The following is a 17,549-nucleotide window of genomic DNA, read 5'->3' as shown; positions in this document are numbered from 1 at the left end:
AGGGATTGTCAAGCAGACAAACTGACCAACACATATATAATAAAAGATCCATACTTGGCGTCTGTGTATCAATACAGTATTGCCACTGAAAATATCATGATACTATGCTGTATTGTTTTTGTTTTTTGTTTTTTTTCTCCCCACCCTTAGTATATCCCTGATCAAACGGCATGACTGCTTTGTTTGACACACTGCTTACAATTCATTTGCCTGCAGTATTTTAGATAATATTTCACGGAGCTCTAGTTTGCGAGCTCTAGTTATGTCTCTCATGGTCTCAGCAAGCAGTGCCAAGTTTCCCCACTCTCCTCCTGGCTGTAGGTATCTCATGCAGAGGCCATCTGTCTCTCCTCCCATAATGGTAAGGGTGGAGTCCTCTTTAAGCACCCCCCCTTCCTCTCCTACTTACTCCCAAATGCTTACTGTAAAACAAACAGAACATAGCATGGATGGAGTCTAGTTTCTCTGTATGCTTTCACAAGCCTGAAAGCTGACACACTTGAGATAGATAAACTATGTACGGTAGCAGTTGGAGTGTCGTGTCAGGTAGCTGCAGTATGTAGAGCATTTTAGAGTGAAGCCTGGTCTGAGACACGTGTCTGCATGCATCAACACAATGTCACACATGCCAAGCATGTTAGTTTACCACTCAGACAACCAGTGCTGCAGGAGGATTTTTTTTTTTTTAAATCGGCATGACATCTACATTCTTGTACCAGTTACGTATATTTCCCAATGTTTCTCCCTGTCAAGCTTTTATCATGGCAGTATGCTTTTAATATATTTTTCCAAGCAAAACAACCTGAGTAGCACCAGTAGGGTGACAACAAACAGCTGTCGTGTCAGCTCAGATGACCGTGGCGTGCAGAATGCAAAACCCACATGGCTCTGACCCTGATTCTCCCCCACACCAGGAGGACTCCGTCAGATGCAAACACAGGGTAACACATGCACTGCTAAGCACATTATAGTAGTGTGGTCTTTTTTTAGACCAGGTCATGATTCAAAGGTGGGAAGAAGCTGTAGATGGAACCCTAAATTATCTTGGAGAAATGGAATAATAATCCAAAAGTGACTTTGCCACATGTCTTTCCAAGTGAATGACAAATAAGGCATGCTGAATTATATTAAGTACTTTAGATTAACAGGTTAAATGCAGTGCAGGACTGTGCTAGATCAGCAGAGAAAACAAACAAACCGGAAAGCCCAAGTATTATAGCACAGCATAAAACTTCACAACACAATGCAACATGCATTTAGGACTCAGCAGCCATTTAAACAAAATGCCTGACTCTTACATACACACTTGGAAGAGAGGAAGAGAGAAAGTAAGAGTGTGTGTGTGAGTGTGAGTGTGTGTGAGAGTGTGAGTCCGTCCCCACTGAAATTACAGGGGACGTAATGGAGCACGGGGAGCCTCAGCCTCCTTTGGCTGTATTCCTCACAAACCAAGATAGCATTGCTGTGGCTTACCACTCACATTCATGCCAAAGACTGAAAATACCAGCCAGTGGACCCACTTTTATAAGATTTACTCCATACACATTTAAGACTATGTAGAAATTTATGGCACCCAAATATGGCTTACTCCGACTGCAACAGTGTCAACAAAACTGAGGCGCACTGCTTGAATATTTTGAATGAAATCAAGTTTTTACATTTTATCTGCAACACAAACATTTTCACAAGGTTCTATGTGGATCTACTCCACAATTAAATTTAGATTTTGTATAGGCTCTTGAAAATATTTAAGCGTGCATGGTTCTCTATCAATGACTCATTCGTGTGATTATGCTCACAAAAAAAAGTCTTGGATGGATTTATTCTCCATTCAGGGCTGTAGCCTTAACCTGTAATTAAGGATTTATTTCAGGTTAGGTTTGCAAGATACTGCATTCATTCCCACTAAGTTTGTTGTTTTTGTTTTCTTTTGCTACAAGCTCATCTATCAAGTGTGACATGCAGATGTCTGTACAGCTTGCAGATCATGAACACTGAATCACACTCCTCAGTTTCTTTATTTCAAGGTTAAAGTTTTTGCTGTGACAAATTTCAGGCATTTGTTGTCACATGTTCATCTTGTCTTGGCCTGTTTTTCAGGAATTACAGCATTTGAAGTTTACATGCTGCATTACTTTACTTCAAAATGTTACTTTGCTTCAAGTCAAATTAAGGGCCTCGTTAAAAGAGGGCAAAAAAAACATAACGTTTTGTTTCATCTCCTTCCAGTGATTTCTTTTTTCTTTTTTCCTGCTTAAAAGGTGCTCTGATGATTAGCAAGAGGGACAGTCTGAGTGTCCTGTGGTGAAAGTGTGTTGCTTATTAAGAGGAAAAGCATAGCACTCAGAGTAACCAAGATGAAGTCTGGTCAGGAAAAACATGTCTGAAACAAATGATGGCTGCTTATGTGACTATGGGGAAGACTGTTGATGATGAGTGAAGGCAATGAATGCATGACGCAGTGTACTGCATCTGGTAGAAAGCTTATCAAGAATATAATTTTAATCTAAGCCTACAGCAATTTAGAATCCTAATCTTCTTTATAGCTGTCACAGTGGACGAAGAGAAACTCACTGTTCGACAAATTGAATCCAGATTTGGAGTCACAGACAATCTTCTTCCACCGCTACCCACCAGAGAACACAAACTGTAATCTCTGAATCCAATGAAGTGACAGTGTTGTGAGAAATCCATTTTTCCAATTTAATGAAAGCTGCAACAATGATTTGTTGTTGTTTATCTGAATCTCCCCTTTAATCTGGTTCTCTCAGCAGGTGTGAGCAGTAACCAGGTGCTTGTCCCCGAGAAAGTGAATGCAGTGCTGGGGAAGAACATCACACTGAGCTGCAGAATAGAGGTGGGCTCCAACCTCACACAGAGCTCCTGGGAACGTCGTCTCCCTTCAGGCACCATTACCTTGGCAGTGTTCAACCCCGAGTTTGGAACCTCCATCTCTCCAGAATACACCAAGCGCATCTCATTTGTTTCCCCCTCTGTACGAGATGCTTCCATTACCATTGAAGGAGCTGGCTTTGCAGATGTCGGGTCCTACACCTGCAAAGTGGTAACATTTCCTCTGGGCAATACACAAGCATCAACCTACGTTAATGTATTAGGTAAAGTAAAGCTCTGTCACTTCCTTTTTCCATTGTATCGAGTGCTTCTTAATGCTGTCCTTTAATCCTACTTTTCAAATCAGGGCACTGTTGGTTGTGATTAAGCAAAGATAAGGTGACTCCTAAGTGTTTGCCCTGAAGGAACAAACTACTCCCTAAAGCTAGCTGGCTTTTTAAATTACTACCTGGACACAGGCCATGGAAAGCCATGTATAAGCTGCTCTAGTGTGGTCCCTCTCATCTTACTCACCCCACTTTCACTCTCTGTGTAAAATTGCTATGTCAGGTTTAAATACATTTCCCCATAAGGTCCTCCACAATGCCACTTGCATACAAATCACAAAGCGCACATAGTAACACTTGTTTCAAACATACAGGCTCTCTGCATGTAGCAACCATGTAAACAAAGTTCAAACAGTCCCAACTTGATGCAACTAGTTGCATGCAAAAAAACAAGTTAATTGCAGGGTGTAATACAGAGCAACTCTCATGACATTCACTTGTATTTAACCACGCTACGTAAAAAAGTTTCATATGTAGCAATGGTCTTAACACTAAAATGTGCAGCTGCTTCCCTCGAGGCAGTGAGGATTGTTGTTAGCTCTGCCCTCTTTACCCTTTGTCACTTAACATGAAATCATACCTCAGGCTGAGTAATTAGCATTTGTGAAGCTCTTGAAGGCATTGAAGAAGCAGATGACAAACTTGTCAATCTGCAGTGTAAAAATGTATAGGTAGATATTATGTTTTTGGGTATCTGCACTTTTAGCTTCGCTATCATTTTCTTTTTTAACAATTTCTTTTGTAGTTGCTGATATGGCATCTGTATGTTGAGGCTATTATATTCCCTGACAATCCCAACAAAAAATACATGATCACAGTATATAATGAAGCTCAATAAGCAAAAAGGAAGCGTGTCTATCCACAAACTGTACCAAGATTTATATATTTTCTTTATATCTATTTATTTACTGCTAATTATAGTGCATGTGATACATTTTTAATGGGAATACTCATTACCATTTCCTTGTTTTCTCAAAACGTACATGTATATTCTACACTGTATGGGCACTTATAGTAACCTCCCCTCTGAGGCGCATGAACCTTGAACTTTCTCTGTGGTCAGCATATGTTTCAAGTCCTAAATTGGTGATTGGATTGCACTCAGGCAGCGCTGAGAGTAGGAGATTGCACTGTATGCAGTAGTTTGTTGTCTCCCTTCAGAGACTGAAGGATGATGACTAATGAATGGTACATGAAGGGCTGCTGTGACAGCCACAGTGTCTGCGACCTCACAGCGTTCAGCTACACCTTGCTCTCCTCTCTGAGCAGCTTCATAGGCATGTTTTGTTCTTTTTTTTGGGGCTCACACAAATGCATATTCACACCCCTACACAAATACATGATTCAGCCTACTTTACAATTCAGATGTATTCAGTGTGTGATTATGGCGGAAGTATACGTTTTTGGCAATTAGACTTGGCATAGGGTATTTTTCTTAATGCGTGCACATCTCAATTACAAGACCTAAACTTAAGTTTCCAAGGCAGAGATGAGGACTGGCTTCTTTATCTCTGCCATGTTTTGGATTGACTTGTTTCAAAAGGGTTTCGAGAAAGGAAAATGTGGCTGCAGAATATGGCTGGATAACACGTCAGCATATGGACCATATATCTATGTTGAACCAGTGTGTGTATTGTTTTTGCTTCAATTAACTCAAAGTTCCAAGTTTTAATTCATGTTTATACTTTGCGGTTTAGGACTTGACTTTATTTTCATTCCTTTCGAATGAACTAAAGAAGAGCGATGAAAAAGCCATAAATAACAGACCTGAGTGAGGACACTTATAATGATTAACGGGTGCAATGGACATTGACTTCATATCTGAAGTCACACTCTTGACACCAACCTTGTCTTGTATCTAGTCATGAGGCACCTGGTCACACACAATTTGTTTTGGCTTTCTCACTTTTTCTTTTCAGTCTGTAGTAGGGCTGCAATTTTATCCAACTCGCAATAAGGAGTACTGCAATATCCAAAATGCAGGGGGGTGCACAATACCCATTTTTTGTTAACGGCAAAATATGTGTCAAACCATTCTGAATGAAGTATTGTGGTTGAATTGTATCCTACAGACTAAAGACAAAATCTTTGTTTAGGACAGATCCTCGCAAAAATCACACTACAAATCATTTTCATGTTTTAGATTTTAATATTTTTCAATGAAAATGAGAATAATATTACAAAACTGATCATTCCCTCTAATGTTGTGAATCATATCGCATTCGCAATGTCAGTAAAAAAATAATCGCAATATGATAATTTCCTCATATCGTGCATTGACAGATCTTTTGAGTAGCTTCTAATATAAAAGGCCCAAGATCAGTTCAGCAGGAAGTGTGCCGCAGTGCGTGAGCCAAACGTCCCAACCAGTAAGCATAAGGAAGGAAACTGGGAGGGAAATATGACACAGAATGTGAATGAATTAGACTGGCCATTTGTTTTCAAGTGCTGAGGGATGAATGGGAACTCCAATGAAGAGCAATTAACTTTCATAAAAACAAAATCTGTTCACACATTCAGTCGGCGAGGCAAATTTCAATTGATTTGATCTTCCAACCATGAACTGCATTCTTTTGTTCAAAATTGTCTGTTCATTCATGTGACCAATGATGCAGCTTCTTTTTGTTGTTGTTGCTGAGTCATAAAATTGAGAAATCAGCCCCACAGACAGATAGATGGTTAAAGTTGAAGAGGGTCATCATTTTTCTGTGGTGAGAAATGTTTCATTTCTCCTTTCAGTCTATTCAAATAATGCTGGAATTACCCCCCCCCCCCCACCCCCACCCCCTGAAGTATGTGTCATCAAGCTATGTTTGACTTGTATGTTGCTATATGTTGTTCTGTTACCTATCAACGAATGAGGCCAGTTTTAGCTAACAGCTTGCTGACATTTACTGATATTATTGGCTTGCCATGCGTGGCTTCATTTACACTGTTACTTTTCTTTCTTTGAGCACCAACTTCTTGCATCACAGCACCCAAAATCTAAAACAAAAATGATGGCTCTTTATTTCAGAACTGCAATAGATCATTACACCAAATGGCAATTTTTAGTTTTTTCCAAGCTAAATCTTACTATAAAAATTTCCAGACATGATGCATGACAATCCAGTTAAACTCTTTCCTTCTAGGGGTCCCCACTCTGACGTCAGTGTTCACTGTGCATATGTGGGCGGGAAAGGGCCAATGCAGCCAGTTTGCTGAAGGGAAATCTTTAACCTTTCCCCTAAAGCATTTCCACTCATCCAGAGCGTTCCCCTCCCTTCCTGACAGCAACTCCAAATTAACACGTCTCTGATTTAGTTATTCTGAAGCTTTTGGCCAGCTTTCCTCTTAACATAGAGCAGCTACTGTTTATAGTCAGAGGGCTGTAAGGAGGGGCAAACAGAAGTGAGTGAAGAATGTGAGGTAGATGCCTACGAGCAATGTCGTCCCCCCCCCCCCCCCGCCCCTGCAGTGGGTACAAGAGACGGTAGGTTATTTTTGGAAAAAGGGGTGCCGGGGGATATTTGATTTTGTTGTTGGACGTCATGCTCGACTGGGGAGCATTGGGGTGACGGATGTCTTAAAGGTGATGGCCTTGTCTTGTTGATTAGGCTGGTGTGTGCCGTCGTGTGTCTTTTAAAACCGTCACCATCCCAGTAAGTGGAACAGCTGTTCTTTTAAGAGGGACAGAGATGGAGGAGGCGGTGCACTACAAGACAAAGAAGAAGGATTTAGCGTAAGTGATGGTACGTGGAAGGGTTAACTGCACAGCCAGGTTTCTTCACCACCCCTCCATTGTGATCTCTTCTCCTTCATTAGACCATCTTTTGTATTTTGACTGTCCTTTTTTCCTCCTTTTTTTTTTCTTTTTAAACAACTGTGTGTTTTTTAGGCCAGTGCAACATAAGATAACTTTTTTTACTGCTTTTCATAACAGGTAGAGGAGTTGTGTTATTCTGGTCACGTCCCTCATGCAGAGATCTGTTTTGCCTCTGTTGAAAAAATCCTTGTACTGTCTGAATCTGCAGTTATTCTCGGGAAGCCGGTATAACATTTTCCCAGCTCTGAAGCACTGAGAAGTGTACAGTAACTTAGCTTCTCATTTTCCAGTACAACACAGTCAAACACATACACACCCCAGTGTTGACTGCCAGTAGCCTCTGATTCTGCAACACTAAGGGTTTTTCCCCAAAGGCATATGCATACTTCAGGCTCTGCTAGTAGAACCATACAGTGGGACCAATAGTGTACCCTAACTCAAATCGATTACTATACGTTTGACACACAGCAATAAAGATAGCTCAGTCTCCACTGAAATGTTTCCATATGATTTAATAGTATGGTTCATCAATTTTGAATGCATATATATGTGAAATGGAAGAAGTCAATATGCTCTTTCTGGCAGTTAGGTATACCAATGCCACTTCTGTACATACAATATGATGGACATTATTGATTTATACATATACACAAAACGATCAATATTCTTTTTGTAATCTTCTCCATTCTGTCATTTCCTCTCCCCCACCTTCTTTTTCTCTCTGTCCGCTCTACTCCCCTTATCACAGTGGAGCCAAAGGTGTATGTGTCTGCTGGCCCCACAGCTCTGCTGGATGGCGGGAACGAGTCGCTGGTGGCCACCTGCATAGCAGAGCGTGGCCGTCCCGCCGCTGAGGTATTCTGGGAGACGGAGCTTTATGGACGAAGTGAGAAACAAAGTCAGGATGAGCCCAACGGCACCACCAGCGTACATGTGCGCTACCTGTGGCCACCGCAGAGCTACGCACAGGGGAAGACCCTCACCTGTGTGGTGCGCCACCCGGCCTTGCAAACGGAGTTCCGCATACCCTTCATACTAAATGTTCAGTGTAAGTGCTGAGTTATAAAGGTCATGGAAAGCCCAAAAACAACAATGAATTGATCCTACTACTTCTACTAAGCATTGCCTGTGTCGCCAAAGCCTGATGCAGTTTGCTCTTCTGTACCATAGACACCCCTTTTTGTCCAAAACTATTGACAGTCGGCTACAGGGGAAGATTTTTTTCCCCAATGTAATACAATTGAAATAATAAAAGAACCACTGCTACAAGTTATTGGAATGTAGAGAATACAGTTGTTGTTTTTTTGGACTGGATGTGCATATGCTTTGACACTGATCAACCAAAAAAAACATCAGTGAGCCACATCGGAACACTGGGTGATGATGAACATGGGCACTGTAGTTTACTTTGAGTCAATCCCACATTCAGCGTCCTGCGGCTGTAAATACTCACTAGCACACTAAATCAGTCCCTAACAAATTTACTTCTGTTTACTTTTTTTTTTTTTTTGTTTAATGTTTTCTGAGAGGAAGCCTCTCTTTTGCAGGAATGCCAAGTAATGTTTGCTAGAAACAACAATAACAAACTTATAGAATATCAGCCCCTTACTCAAAATGTTCAAAGAGATGCAATTGAAACCATTTTTATTTAAAAATGGTTTTGTGGAATCATCCTATCACCATCTTTCACCCACCGCAACATTTTTCTGCTCCCGATCATGTTTCTTCTGATCACCCTGGATTGGGTTAAGCACTATGGCTGCTGAATTGATTGTGTAAGATTATGCAGTTTATTATAATTTTCGTTATTGTCATGAATAATGTGAATTGTTTCTGAAATCCTTAAGATAATAATCACGACAGTATATCTTATCGATATTAACCCATGCTGATAGCTTGATTTATGAATAGCCTGATCACCACCTTTCATTCTTTTCCCATAAAGGGGCAATTTAAGAGTCATCTTAATGTTATAATCATTAATGCATACTTCCTTGGCAAGCAGTACTTAGGGTTAGCCTGTGTTTGGACTGTGTGAGTGCAGGCTAATGAAGGTATTTTATGAAATATTGATCAGGCCTCACAGGCAACACAAGTAGCAGGGGGCGGCTGGGGCTGCGGATGGAGACGCAGAAAAAAACAAGGTTAATACAGGAAGAAAGAGGCTTCCCAGCTCAATAAATCATGTTGAATGCAGAGGCAGGGGATTTTAAGTGCAAAAGAAGCACAATTTTGACGTCCAGCTGCGTGAAAAGGGTCAGTGGACACGATGAGCCAAGGCGTCTTCCTGTGTGCTGTAATGAGTTCCTCGTTTGTCCTCCAAAGAAATCAAAATAAAATATATTGGATGCCTAAGTCGGTGTTTGCCATGTTTTATTACAGTGGCATGTGCTGGGCTTCATTTAGGCATCCTCCTGCTTTCCTTTGTTGTTGTTTTTTCTTTGTCACAGTGAGGCAGTGGAGTTTATTATTAGCTGCAGTACATCTACTGTCTGAGTGAGTCTGTCATTTTCCAACTTTCCACCAACCCAGGGTCATTTGTTTGTTCTCTTGGCTCTTGTTCACCTGCCACAGTCCTGCACAGGCTTTGTTTTTGTCATTGCTTGCTGGTGTGCTTATAATGCACGCTTAGTTCCTTCTGCAAAAGCTCATTTGTCTTCAGGCTGCTGGGATCACAGTGACTGATTATTGAATCCTAGTCTTGCACCCTTTTGAAATAAAAATAAAATACATTCTGGTCATGACCAAACCTATTGTAGGAAGTAAAAGAATATATATATATAAAAATATGTTTGTTTTTTTTAAACAAATTTTCATGTACCTTTTTTGTTTTGATTTTATAGTTGCTCCAGTGGTATCGATAATAGGAGTTGACAAAAATTGGTATGTGGGTCAAGAGAATGTGAAGTTCACCTGTGGAGCCAAAGCCAACCCACCTGCCCGTGAATTCACATGGACCAGGTCAGTATTCTGAAAAATTGGCTTCCTGTGGAAATACTTTGTGGAGATATGATCCCAGGGATGACAGTTTGTTAGATTTCCATCCTATAGGTGAGGACAGGTGCAGCAAGTTATGATCCTAAAACATGAATTGCATTTAAGGCATCATTTTGTGGACATTGTGTGAATTTTCTCCTGTTAAATCTCCAACCCGTGCTTTGTTGTACCATTCATAAAATATAAAACAGATTCATACTGTGGTGTAGTTAGCAGCAACCACACTGGCTGAATGCTGAAAGAATTGCATTAAGATGCACTTTCTCTCATAGTGGCTTTATTGTTGGCTCCTACACAGTAGTAAAGTGAAGGAGAGAAACCCTAAATTCACATTTCTCAGTAGCTGATTGTGTTTTCTTCAAATGGTCAGGTTCTGCAGGGTAAGGCAAACTGTTGCTTGCACTTTAGCTACACGTGTAAACTTGGCCTTTACGGGTCACTGGGATGATGCTATAACTTATTTTAGGGGCTGCAAAGGTCTCCGGTGTGGTGGTGGTTGTTGTTTTACTTATAAATATATTTGAGTCGGTTGTTAAAAGGGGCAGTCACATGGTCATGTCAACTCAAAGATTTTTTGTTTGTCTTCAGGTTAGCAGCAGCTAATGTTAAAGTACATGAGATGATCTGGACCATTGAAAACGCCATTGTAGAATGCAACATTTTGGAAGCCAGGCGTAAACTGCATTTTTTAGTTCATCATGCGTTCAACAAAAAAAATCTCCCTCAAACAGTTAACTAGGTTTTAATGAAACTTGGCTGAGTTGACCACTGGTATTACGTGATGATGAATTTAAAATTGTTGTGTGCTCGTTTGTTTCATAGATAAACAGTTTAGTGACAAACAGGCAAAAATTAAAATGTTTGTAGAATTACTAATGTTATAGGAATTACTACATGGCAGATGAGCTGCTGTTTTGTCCTGCTGAGTAGAGGGTTTAAACAAACGAAAAAGAAGCTTCTGTCTATAAATTACCTCCAGCAGTACTTTTGGAGCCTGGACACCGGAGCTGTCGAATGCACTGCTGCACCCATTGGGACTCCCTGCTATAAATAAGATTCCAAATGGTTCATGCGTCAGAGCAACACTGGCCTGTTGGCAGCTCTTTGTCATCATCTTGCTTTGAAAACAAGAAATATGGTCTCATTTGTACTGACAGTGCCAGTAAAGTCTACACAGCCAAGCTCTCCATTATTATATATATATATATATATATATATATATATTTTTTTTTTTTTTTTTTTTAACTGACATTGAGACCTCGTGTTCACGTAGAAAGCTTTTCCCTCGACTGATGCGAGTGCAGTTGGCTCAAATTATCAAAGCCATATGATCATTTAATAGTTGCAACAGGCGTACGGATGGTAGAGTCAACACAACACGCAGAGCAGTGGCATCACCGCAAGTCAGGGATAGGTTTTTCAATTATACTTTGTAAAGATGTTCCGATATCAATACCGGTAATTACCGATACCGCCTAAAACGCTAGTATCTGTATCAGGAAGTACTGAAGTTTATGCACTGATCCCATTCAGCCATGTAAATCACATATCACTTCCATACAGGGATAGTAGTATACAGCTGTTAAAACATAATAAAATATATGACACACTGGTATCGGATCACTACTCTGTATCTGCCGATACTCAAGTTCAGGTATTGGAATCGGCATCGGGAAGCAAAAAATGGAATGGGACCATGTCTAATACTTTAAACATGCAGTGACAACATCATACATTTATTTGAGTCTTTGTACGCATGTCTGTGTATGCCACACTGTACAGTTCACTGTGAGATTCACGTAATGTTTTATTTCTGCACAGGTTGGATAGATTGATGCCCGAGGGTGTTGAGAAATCAAACAATAGCTTTGCTTTCACTCGCCCGTTGGAGCGCAATGACTCCGGCGTGTACCGCTGTGTAGTGATAAACGACATCGGTTTCCACAGTCAAGATGTAACCCTCTACGTACAAGGTACGTGTCCACTTTTCACTCAGTTTCTTAAAGTGGAAATGGATGTTTTTTTAATTGCCTGCTTACTTAAATACATTTCTTTTTCACACCTGAGGTTGAAAAAACAAACCGTGCCTTTTGACATTCATTGTGCCGCTCTGATGCAAGATTACCCTCTCAGTACGATCAGCCCGCAGTTGAACACTAGCAGAGCTAAGCCGCCATATAAATGTCCCTGCCCAGATCCACTTTCACACATTCCTGGCAACACAGGAGCACGGAGTGCAGATAAAGAGTATCAGTCCCAAACGTTTCAAGTGTTGTGGTTTTGGCAACATTAGATATCTCCGATAAGGAAGAGGGTGTTTACCCTTGCTGGTTCAGCAAAGTATGCATGTTTTTTTTTTCTCTTGGTTTTGTTTAAGGTCAGGTTTCACAGCGGGACATAATTAATTGTGTTCACAGATTTGCTGTACACAGAAGTATGTGTGTGTATTTCACAACGTTTTTTATTCAACAGTATATTGTGCAAGCTGTTTTGTGTGAAATGTGATTAAGTTTAATCACACAATTCCATGGATTCAAACTAATAGCCAGCTAGTTGAATGCTGTTGATTCATTGACATGAATCCTTGTCAGAAAAACACACAGGATGCTAAAGTCGTCCCGTCTGCTTCCTCTGTCTGTCCATGCTTTGCTACTTGAGTTCATTATTGCAAAGTCAGGGGCGTGGATCCTGAGAACGCTGCATCTCTTTTTGTTTTCATTTCTCTTCTGCTCCTTTTTAATCCTTTTCCAAACAAAGCAACTGCTGCTTTTGGACGTGTACTCCGCTAACACACACAATCCTTTTAGTTTCTCACTGTTCAGAAGAAAGCACTGGAGAAGGCCCCCCCCCCCCAAAAAAAAAGGCTGTCAGACTCCATCTGTGTACACGTCTGGTTTGGACTCCTGCTCCAAAGCACAGCTGACATCCTGTCCAGGATGGACTTGCACTGTGCAATTATCTTGCTTCTCTTGTCAAATATTAAGACTTGGGCATGCGGCCTTGATCTTCCACCCCCCGTGGAGATAGCCAGGTTGAGCTCAGCTATATATCCCCCCCCCACCCCTCCCCCTCCGTGGCTGCTCGGTGTAGCTGTTTCACATTCCCTGTTGCCTGTGCAGCGTTGTAGCTCTTGGCTGCTCGTGGGATCATCAGCTACATGGTTGCAGATGCTCATAATAACTCTACATGAGTTTAAAGTGTTGCGCTGCAGGGCGGGATTGATAGTGACTGACAAAGGAGACGACTGCCAGTACATCAGTTCACTGACCTTGATCCGTCTCCATTATCCTCTCTCATGCTTTTTACTTGAGCCCTCAGGCTCACACACGGTGTATGATTGCAGGTAATTACACTCATACTCAGTTACACAAATTGTGCAATTCATTAGGGCTGCACAAAATGAGGAAACTATCTCATTACGATTCTTTTGACTGATATTATACATTCACAATATCGGAGTGAATGATCATTTTCATATCATTCTCATTTCATGATTATAGTGTGATTTATGTGAGGATCTGTACCAAACAAAGATGTTTTCTTTAGTCTGTAGGATAGGATTTGTAGACTGGGACGTCTCTGCAGCACCACAATAGATCATTCAGAATGGTTTGACACATAGTTTGCCTTTACCGATTTTGGATATTGCACTAGTCCTTATTGCGCTTTTGATAAAATTGCCATTAATTGTGCAGCCCTAGAAATGATTACAGTTCCACAGGGAATCCGGTTTTGATAAACGAGTACCTAAACACCTCGGGGATATGCTGACCTCTATTAGTGCGAGTCCTATTGCTTCATAGTCAGGCCTTTGATGTGCCTGTGCAGAGATCGACTAGTGGTATCAGGCTGCTCTTAGCCCCAGAGGCTGCAGGTCAAAATGGAGACACTTATCCTCTCCTCTCCGACTCTGGCTGCTATCACAAACGCCGGCCACCGGAGGACAAATCAGATGCAGGAACCTCACATCGATCACACAGCGTTTCATCTTCTCACATGACTTCCCCACAGCAAGGCTTTAGAAAGAAAGGGGGGAGAGCCAATCACGCTTACTCAGATGCTCATGAGTGCATGTCCGCTGTCCTCCTATCCCTTTCACTTAACCTCTTTCTGCCCCTCTCATTTCCTTCTTTTTTGCTCTACAGCACAGCTTTCAACAGATGCTTTAGTCTCAGGAGAGACATGCTTCTGTTCCACACTGTACAGTGTTGCTATAAATTAATCTAAAAACCATTCACACTTGCTTTTCCAGTCGTTTCAGAACATAAAGTGTGGTCTTTCCCCCCCTTCTTTATTTTTATGACTCCTCACTCCCTCCGCTGTCTCTACTCTCTGTTTAAATCTTTTCATCACATGTTTGCTCTGCAGATCCTCCCCCCACCACGGCCGCCCCCAGCACCACTGCATCGCTCCTCCGTGACACCTCTGGATCCGGCACCGCCGCGGACGAGCGGATAGCCCTGTTTACCTCCCCGACCCTGGCATCCCTACCCGAAGGCAGCCTGGGCACTATTGTCGGTGGGGCCGTAGGTGGTGTTTTATTCCTGATTCTGTTGCTGATTCTCGGTGGGGCTTGCTTCATGCGACAGCGCAGGACCTTCCGAGGAGACTACTATACCAAACAGTACCTGGGACCCTCGGACATGCAGAAGGAGTCCCAGCTGGACGTGCTGCAGCCGCACGAGCTGCAGGAGGTCTATGGGGACAAGACAAGCAAAGGCAGCCAGGAGCTGAAACCCAAATTGGGCGGAGACATCATCTACCCCGACTACATCCCCGACCACAAGGATAGGGACGACTGGGCCGACAAGGGGGGGGTCCACAGGGGCCTCAAGGAGGGAAACTACTACCCAGATCACTACAACACCCAGAACATGCACCCCTGCGGGCCTCCTGTGCACAGCACCATAGTGGCCAACGGCTCCCCCTACCTCCCGGAGGACTGCTATGACAATGGTACAGACAGCGACTACGTGTCCCACATGGACGGATCTGTGATCTCACGCAGGGAGTGGTATGTTTGAGGAGAAGAGCGAAGGAGGGAAAAAAACCCAGACGAAATTCAAACGACTGATTGAGAATGATTTACCAAGTGACAGATATAAATATCGTTAAAGGTGTGTTATTTCAGTTAAAGGATGAATACAATTTCACAGCTGAGTTACACAACGAGCTCTTTGAACAATACTGCTCTGCCTTGATTGTAACCACTTAACCTTAATGACGTGTATGTGGATTGTATTACACTTTTGTAGCTTTTCAAGGAGCTACAAATACGTTGGAATGCCTCAGTGATATTATCTGTGGCTGATATTATCGGGCTTAAGAGGCTTTGGCATACAGTGAAGTTTGGACGGATGTGAATGAGGTTTTGTATTCTGCTTGTTTGTGTCTTCAACACAGGCCAGGTGTTCAGACCCTTGTTAGTGAAGTATTTATATCCCTGACCGATGGAGCTCTGCTCTCATAAAACCTTACAACTTCTGTGGCATTTTTCAAAATGGCCTCTTGATTGCTTAGGACGTTTTGATACTGTTGAAATGTTCATCATGGCTGCAACCAGTATTTAAAGCAAATTATATTGCATGTGTTTTTTGAAAACAAGATGTATCATCACGTAAAAGGGAAGGTTTGTCAGTCACGTGATTTAAAAGGGAGAATCACACTGACAAACAAACTGACTGATGCTAGTACATTACAAAGAAAATCCTCTTGTTAACCTCTGCTTAGTTCTTCAGTGGCTTTTTCATACTCGCCGTATCTTCAGTCAGTTATCCAGCCTGTCAGCTGACAGAGAGAGGCCACTCCCTGTGAAGGTTCTTTTACTTTTAGCTTCAGTTCAGCTTATTTATTTTACAGATATCTCTCTCCCATGGTTACCGTAGTGACAGCACGTGTGGTTGAATACTGCAGCAGACACTCCTTGAGCAGCTACTTTTTACAGGAGCAGCAACTGGTGAATCTTGTTAAAGGTCACATGACATGGTGATCTTTGGATGCTTTAATATAGACCTTAGTGGTCCCCTAGTACCATATCTGTCTCTTTCCCAAAATTCAGCCTTGGTGCAGAATTACAGCCACTAGAGCTAGTCCCACAATGAGCTTTCCTTAGTATGTCCATATCCATTTATGAGTCTGTTGCTTTTGAGGAGGGGGGGGCAAGGTGGAGACTGGGGGTGTGGCCTTGTCCAACTGCCATTTTGCTCATTTAAAAGCCTTGATGTCTCTCTCATGGGTGGGCCAAATTCTCTGGTTGGGTAAAGCAGAGAAAGGGGAGGTAACCTTGCCTCTTATGACCTCATAAGGGGGAAGATTCCAGATTGGCCCATCTGAGCTTTAATTTTCTCAAAGGCAGAGCAGGATACCCAGGGCTCGGTTTACACCCATCACCATTTTTAGCCACTGGGGGACCTTAGGCAGGTTGGGGGACTCATAGTTATGTTATTCATTTAATGTTATTCACCTCAAAATGAAATTTTCATGCCATGGGACCTTTAAAAAAAAAAAAAAAAAGAAAAAAAAAAAAAAGTTAAAAATAGTCCGCCAACAAAGCAAATGCAGAAAATTACAGTTGCCATGCATTTGTGATAAACGATTGCTTTCAGTGCTAACTGCAGTGACAAATACTTTCCACTTCCTGTGGTTGCTTCACAATAAAAACTGGATTACATGCATGCATTGTTTTCTTTGAATCCCTCAGGTTTAGGAAGGAATGGCAGACTCTGCCACTACTAATAAAAACTGTAGAGAGAGGGTGGGGGGGGGGGTTATAACTTTACCAAATATACTATTATTATTATTGAAATGTGTTAATCCAGTCACTTCCTTGCAGTAAAAAAGCACAACTCTGTCATTACAGTTGTCAGTAAACATCAAGGGAAGCCTACCAGGCTTTGGCCCCTCTCCACTTAGCCATGATAACAGGCTGCATCGCTGTCTTTCCCATTTTCCCTCCTCTGTATCCTCTGATTTCTGTCTGCACACAAACACCAATTGGTCATTATAGTTTTTATTTTAAACGTGGGATCAAAGCAATGAGTTTTAAATACCAGATTTGACTATCACAGCTGTCATCATCTGACGTTATGTGGCTCCATAAACCACCGACAGCTTTGCTGCTCCCGCTCGACACTCATTCATGATGGTAAATTAGCACACACACACACACACACAAAAAAAGGTTGGAGTGCATAGAAAAAGAGGACACTGATAAACTGATCCCCTTAGCTTTAGTTTGTATGTTTTGAAGAATGATTGCGCGAATACCTCGCAGCCCAGTTGGAAATATTGTGCGCGGCTGACATCACTAGGATCACAGAACAGGCTGTAATGTTGGGGTTTGGCTCCTCAGTCGCTCCTCTGAGGATATACAGCGATCATGGAAACTAGAAATGGAATCCATGAGTGTTTAAGAACCATGTAGGTTAGAGCTCTCTGTGTAATGGCAGCCAAAGGGATTTTCTTTCCCCTACATACAACAAACGCAGGGATGTTGAGTTAAAACAAAAGAGTTGACATCATGAGTGATCTCATCTCTCACTGCTTGATTTGACTCTTTTCCACTTTGA

At 41.9% G+C, this 17,549-nt stretch overlaps 1 protein-coding gene across 2 annotated transcripts in view; it reads left to right on the top strand.

Annotated features, from left to right (window-relative positions):
* The window catches only part of nectin3a (nectin cell adhesion molecule 3a), a 67,308-nt gene extending 50,814 nt beyond the window's left edge, over positions 1-16,494 (top strand). Inside the window, exons 3-7 of one of the 2 annotated variants that reach the window (XM_032502629.1) lie at positions 2,772-3,116; positions 7,733-8,032; positions 9,828-9,945; positions 11,803-11,954; positions 14,350-16,494. In XM_032502629.1, the coding sequence (XP_032358520.1) occupies positions 2,772-3,116; positions 7,733-8,032; positions 9,828-9,945; positions 11,803-11,954; positions 14,350-15,005 (1,571 nt within the window). In that variant the 3' untranslated portion in view covers positions 15,006-16,494. The remainder of the gene's footprint in view (positions 1-2,771; positions 3,117-7,732; positions 8,033-9,827; positions 9,946-11,802; positions 11,955-14,349) is intronic. The other variant, XM_032502637.1, reaches the window with a different exon arrangement.
* Positions 16,495-17,549: the final 1,055 nt, after the last annotated feature.

This window comes from Etheostoma spectabile, chromosome 3 (genome assembly GCF_008692095.1).
Source record: "Etheostoma spectabile isolate EspeVRDwgs_2016 chromosome 3, UIUC_Espe_1.0, whole genome shotgun sequence".
Lineage (NCBI taxonomy): Eukaryota > Metazoa > Chordata > Actinopteri > Perciformes > Percidae > Etheostoma > Etheostoma spectabile.
Note: the sequence above shows the minus strand (reverse complement) of the source record. Positions and strands in the feature narration are given on the sequence as shown.